General features: G+C 55.6%; 3 protein-coding genes across 3 annotated transcripts in view; 2 read left to right on the top strand and 1 right to left on the bottom strand.

The window, feature by feature from the left end:
- The window catches only part of PTSG_10755 (uncharacterized protein), a gene marked incomplete at both ends in the record, with an annotated part of 4,379 nt that extends 2,873 nt beyond the window's left edge, over nt 1-1,506 (bottom strand). Inside the window, 4 exons of the mRNA XM_004988662.1 lie at nt 1-34; nt 344-507; nt 790-1,072; nt 1,421-1,506. The exon at nt 1-34 is cut by the window's left edge and continues 26 nt beyond it. Coding sequence (XP_004988719.1) covers nt 1-34; nt 344-507; nt 790-1,072; nt 1,421-1,506 — 567 coding nt within the window. The remainder of the gene's footprint in view (nt 35-343; nt 508-789; nt 1,073-1,420) is intronic.
- Nucleotides 1,507-1,790: 284 nt separating this feature from the next.
- Nucleotides 1,791-4,094, top strand: PTSG_10754 (uncharacterized protein). The gene is made up of 7 exons (XM_004988661.1): nt 1,791-1,914; nt 2,038-2,112; nt 2,265-2,357; nt 2,606-2,923; nt 3,195-3,311; nt 3,535-3,673; nt 3,890-4,094. The coding sequence occupies exons 1-7, from the start codon at nt 1,840-1,842 to the stop codon at nt 3,916-3,918; spliced, it is 846 nt and encodes a 281-aa protein (XP_004988718.1). The 5' UTR covers nt 1,791-1,839; the 3' UTR covers nt 3,919-4,094.
- Nucleotides 4,095-4,125: 31 nt separating this feature from the next.
- PTSG_10753 (uncharacterized protein) overlaps nt 4,126-5,000 on the top strand; it is a gene marked incomplete at its 3' end in the record, with an annotated part of 6,401 nt that continues 5,526 nt past the window's right edge. The window contains exons 1-2 of the mRNA XM_004988660.1: nt 4,126-4,347; nt 4,557-5,000. The exon at nt 4,557-5,000 is cut by the window's right edge and continues 234 nt beyond it. Of these exons, the coding sequence (XP_004988717.1) occupies nt 4,155-4,347; nt 4,557-5,000 (637 nt within the window). The 5' untranslated portion in view covers nt 4,126-4,154. The remainder of the gene's footprint in view (nt 4,348-4,556) is intronic.

Below are 5,000 nucleotides of genomic sequence, written 5' to 3'. Positions count from 1 at the left end.
GTCTGGTCGCGGCGACATCTGGAGCAGCTCGATGCTGATGGTGACAACAGTGGTGGTCGTGGTGAAGCAATAACAGAAGTGGTTGTGAGATGGGCGCATCTGGACTGATTATCCCGCAATGGCAGCTGGGTGGATGCGCGGAGGCGCACGGTTGAAGGAGCAAACACATTCATGACACACACACACACACAAGCACGCTTGACACACACACACACACACAAGCACACTTGACACACACACACACATGTACACACGCACACACACATGTACACACACATGTACACACACGCACACACACTTGACACACACGCGCGCACACACACATGTACACACGTGCACGCACCGGCCCGCCTTCTCCTCCATGTGAAAGGGGAAGAGCTGGTCAGAGGGCTCGAGCACGCGCGGGGGCAGCAGCGAGGCGAGCGACGCGCCGGAAAACTTGGTGTACAGCAGGTAGTAGTCGGCCTCCTCGTCAATGCCATCCTGCTGCTTCATCTTCTCAACCACCTGATGAAACATGGTGGTGTTGGTCGTGAATATGCGTGGCGTGATCGTGCGAGGGCAACGGTTGGTGGAAGGTGTTGTTATGGCAGGGAGTGAGTACGCTGCACACACGCGAAGAGGTGTGGCAAAGATAGCAAGTGCACGGGGCAGCCCGTGATGCGACACACACACACACACACACACACACACACACACACAGACACAGACACAGGCGCATAGAGGCAGACACACGGGCGCATAGAGGCAGACACACACACACACATATCCACACGACCGGAAACGCACTTCTGCAGCTGTAGTTGATGTGTCAATGCGAAGAACGTGGTACATGTGGTTGGGATCCACCGTGGAGCAGTAGACTTTGATGCACATGAGCTGGCGATCTGCGTCGTCCTCGTCATCGGCGGCGCTGATGCAGCTAATGCAGGGTCGGCAGGCGAACAAAGACGAGCGGCTGGAGTTGCGCGAGCTGTGCTTGCTGCTGCTGCTGCTGCCGCTGGCGTGATTCGGTTGTCTGAACCCCATCGTCAACAGTGCTGCGGCCTCTGCTGGCTCCAACGGCCCAATGCTGAAAACACAAGCAAGTCATGCAGCGTGAGGGTTGTACGTGTGTGCATGCGTGCGTGTGTGCGTGTGCGTGTGAGCATGCGTGTGCGTGCGTGTGAGCATGCGTGCGTGTGCGTGTGCGTGTGCGTGTGCGTGTGCGTGTGCGTGTGCGTGTGCGTGTGCGTGTGCGTGTGCGTGTGCGTGTGCGTGTGCGTGTGCGTGTGCGTGTGTATGCGCGAGCTCACATCGTTTGCTGTCTCCATCTGTTCAAATGCACACACACGCACACACACGGAAGCGCCAACCCCACTGCGAGCAGGGTTGGGTGAGCCATGCAGCCATGTGTGTGTGTGTGTGTGTGTGGACCAACCTGACGCGACTCGCTGCGCGAGCTTCCCGATCCGTGCGGCGGAGCTTGCCGCTTCCACGCGACCCGCTTCGTTTTCGCACGCTCATTCTTGGTGAGCTTTGTGTAGGTGAGGGGTGAGGGGCGCAGGAAAGAGGGAGGAGAGATGACGCTGTGGCACGGTGTGATTGCACTCAAACACGACTCCAACAAAAGGTGTTCTGTATTGTTGGGCGTCGCTTGTTCGCTTCTTGCTTCGCTTTCGCTGGCCTAAATCGAGGTTGCAGAAAAGTACTTGAAAACATAAACGGATCTGTTGAAAATGTCAAATTTGACATTCCGCCGGGAAATTCAAAAACAGTGACACCAACGGATACAACACAGACGCACACACACACACACACACACACACACACACACACACACACACACACACGTCTGTCATGAGCGTACTGGAGATTGTGTCGTCGCTGAAGCGACTGGCAGAGGACGCCACCAACAGAGCAACCATCGTCGAGGTCCGTGGTGAACGTGGAACGTGGAATGAGTGTACATGCAGTTTGCTGCGTTGGACACGATACCCTTTCCTTGCTCACCACCACGATTCGCATAACCACACACACACACACACATACGCACAGGATCGTGGGTGCCTGCCAGGCCTCGTGCTCTTTCTCGATAACTCAGATACACGCGTCGTGCAGACGGCGTTGGACGTGAGTGTGCCTTTGTGACAGTGTCGATGTAGTTGTGACCTCGGGATCCACGGTCGAGAGTCCCGATAGCAGCAGCCAGCCTCCATGCAAAACGACGCTCACTTGCAATGTGCTGTATCGTGGTTGCTGTTTCAATACATACAATTGTGTAGACGCTGAAGCTGTTGGCGACGTGTGAATCCAACCATAAGCGCATGCGGACGGAGCTTGGCCTCGTGGATTCCCTCAAAACAATCAGCAAGCAGGTAGCCAACAAGCTGATGCTTGGTGTGTCGCCATAATCAAGCACATACATTACCACAGCACGCTACAGTATATCTAACAACACTGGCGACACTTGCACATGTGCACAAGCACCCTCGCTCACAAGCACACTCGCCCACAGCCACACCCGCTCATACACACATACACATGCGCGCACACACACACACTCTCTCTCTCCCTCATGCGCATACTCACATACACACACACACACATGTGAACATCAATCAAGGATGGGGCAACTGCAGAGACAGCGTCACGCGTCCTGGCTGTCATTCGACAAGGGAGCGGAAAGAAGCAACAGCAACCCGCGCTGAAGAGCACGCGCGTGCCGCTGTCAACCATCCAGACGCCCGGCCCACACATGCTGCAGACACACACAGCCCGCATGGCGCGAACGGTGGTGCTGCAGGTGATGGGCATGAACGACCTTGACGGGCGCCGCGCTGTGGAGGAGGAATTGCTGGCCATCAAGGGCGTTGTCAGCTTCACCTTTGATATGCGGTCTGCACGCGTCACCATCCGCGTCCGCGATTGGGTCAAGACAGAGGTGAGCACCAATATGCATGTGTGTGATTATATGTGTGCGAGCGTGTGTGTGTGTGTGTGTGTGTGTGTGTGTGTGTGTGTGTGTGTGTGTGTGTCTGGCTGGCTGTTTGTCTGCATATGCTATGTGCCTGTGGCTTCGCGCGCGTGTGTGCTAAACGATTCAGTTGCAGCATGTTCATCTGCGCTGTGTTGTGCTTGAAGCCGGGCGTGCTCACAAACAACACACGATGCAACGCTGCCAACCACCCGGCTCACTCCCGTTGGCCATGCAGGAGCTGTGCGAGGCGATTGGCATGACAAAGACAATGACTGCGCGCCAAGTTGTTCGCAACGATCTTGGACAGGAGGTCATGCTCTCCTTTGGCTCTTCCCCAGTCAAACTCGACGCCGTACGTGGGCCATGGGTATACATAATTTATGTGTGTGCATGCATGTTGGGGGTTGTGATGTACTTGCACATACACGCCGATGTGTGTGTGTGTGTGTGTGTGTGTGTGTGTGTGTGTGTGTGCGATGGATGGATATGCTCTGGCTGGGGTTTCCCTTTGCAACTATGCCGTGTCACCACCGTCATTATCACCTCACTGCCATCGCCATCACCACCATTGCTAGGACGGTGACCGTGCCCGCCCGCCTGTGCCGGAGTATCTCGATGAGGACGACGAGAATATGTTTCAGCCCGAAGTCGGCAAGCACGCCATCACAAAGCAGGGCGATACGCAGGGCGCAGGCTGGCTCGGCGCTATCGGTGGTGGGTTCGTGTGGCAGGGGACGGGGAGGAGGAGTTGTGTGCTGCGATGTGTGTGTGTGTGTGTGTGTGTGTGTGTGTTGTGCTGTGCTGCGATGTGTGTGTGTGTGTGTTGTGCTATGCTGTAGTGTTCTGTATGTCGTTGCCTCAGCTTGGTTTTCTCACCATGATCGCGCACTCACACACACTCACACATGTGCGTGCACTTACGCGTCTCAGGCTATCTGGCCAAGACCTTCTACTGGTGAGGAGGAAGTTTTGTCCAATGTCTGTGTCTGCGTGTGTCGATTCATTTCCCTGTTCCAGAAAGCGCTGTCTTTTGCTTCGTTTCATGCTTGAGTGTGCGCGCGTGTATATGTGCGTGTGTTTTGGTACGTTGTCGTGTGTAACGTCACGTCGTTATAGTACAAAGAGTTGAACGGCACCAAAGCAGAAGCAGTTTCATGTCATCCAGTCAAACACTGCCGGTGATTGCCGAAAGTTTATGCAAATCTTCCTCTATCTGTCATCAATGCATGCATGCGAACGCACAAACACAAAGCACAAACAACACAACACACCTTCCTTGCTTGCTTCCTTCCAACGCACACAGCAGTGCACGACGATGGCTGATGACGGCGCACGCGACGGCAGCGCTGCGGGTACAGAGGAGACGCCTCGTGAGTCACAGCCTGAAGGTGTGGTGCACCCTTCTTGCACAGCGTTTGTGTCTGCTTGTCTCCGCCATTGTTCGCTTGATGTTGGTGGAGGTCGATATCATGCACTGACGCGTCACTTTCAAAGACAAAGGAGACTCACCTCATATACACACACATACATACACACACATGCACACATACACACATACACAACACACCACACACCATACACACACACGTAACTGTAGTGACAGCGGTGGAGGAACCAACGCGGTCCCTGCGACCTCGCCGCACCATCCGGCCACCAAAGCAGTTTGATGAGGCCAACTTTGACCTCTCCCAGAGCGGCTTGGCCTCTGTGAACAAAGGGCGCGACCAGGCGGCACAACAGCACAATGAACCGCAGACAAAGGCACCAACGGGCGGCAGCCCCACTCCTCCCTCGTCTCTCCCCTCTTCTTCTCCCCCTGCGCCCCCTCCTGCTTCATCTGCCGCGAGTGATGTTGGTGCAAGTAAAGCCCGCCATCATCCCACCGCATCCACCCACTCAAGCAAACGCTCCACAGACGACCATGACGCAGCAGCGCCTGCATCTGGCGCACAAGACACCGCAACAGAGCAGCCACCAACAAAGCGGGGGAAGAGTGGAGGCAGCGGTAGCAGCGGCAGCAGCGGCAGCGGCAAGAACAACA

Source organism: Salpingoeca rosetta, assembly GCF_000188695.1.
Source record: "Salpingoeca rosetta unplaced genomic scaffold supercont1.34, whole genome shotgun sequence".
Lineage (NCBI taxonomy): Eukaryota > Choanoflagellata > Craspedida > Salpingoecidae > Salpingoeca > Salpingoeca rosetta.
The sequence above is the reverse complement of the archived record's forward strand: the minus strand, read 5'-3'. Positions and strand labels throughout refer to the sequence as shown.

What these genes read in the sequence shown, in the direction of transcription:
- PTSG_10754 (XM_004988661.1), top strand. Translation starts at nt 1,840, where the DNA reads ATGAGCGTACTGGAGATTGTGTCGTCGCTGAAGCGACTGGCAGAGGAC. An exon ending in TCAAAACAATCAGCAAGCAG is followed by an intron (nt 2,358 to 2,605) that starts GTAGCCAACAAG and finishes ACATCAATCAAG; the next exon opens with GATGGGGCAACTGCAGAGAC. An exon ending in CTGGCTCGGCGCTATCGGTG is followed by an intron (nt 3,674 to 3,889) that starts GTGGGTTCGTGT and finishes TACGCGTCTCAG; the next exon opens with GCTATCTGGCCAAGACCTTC.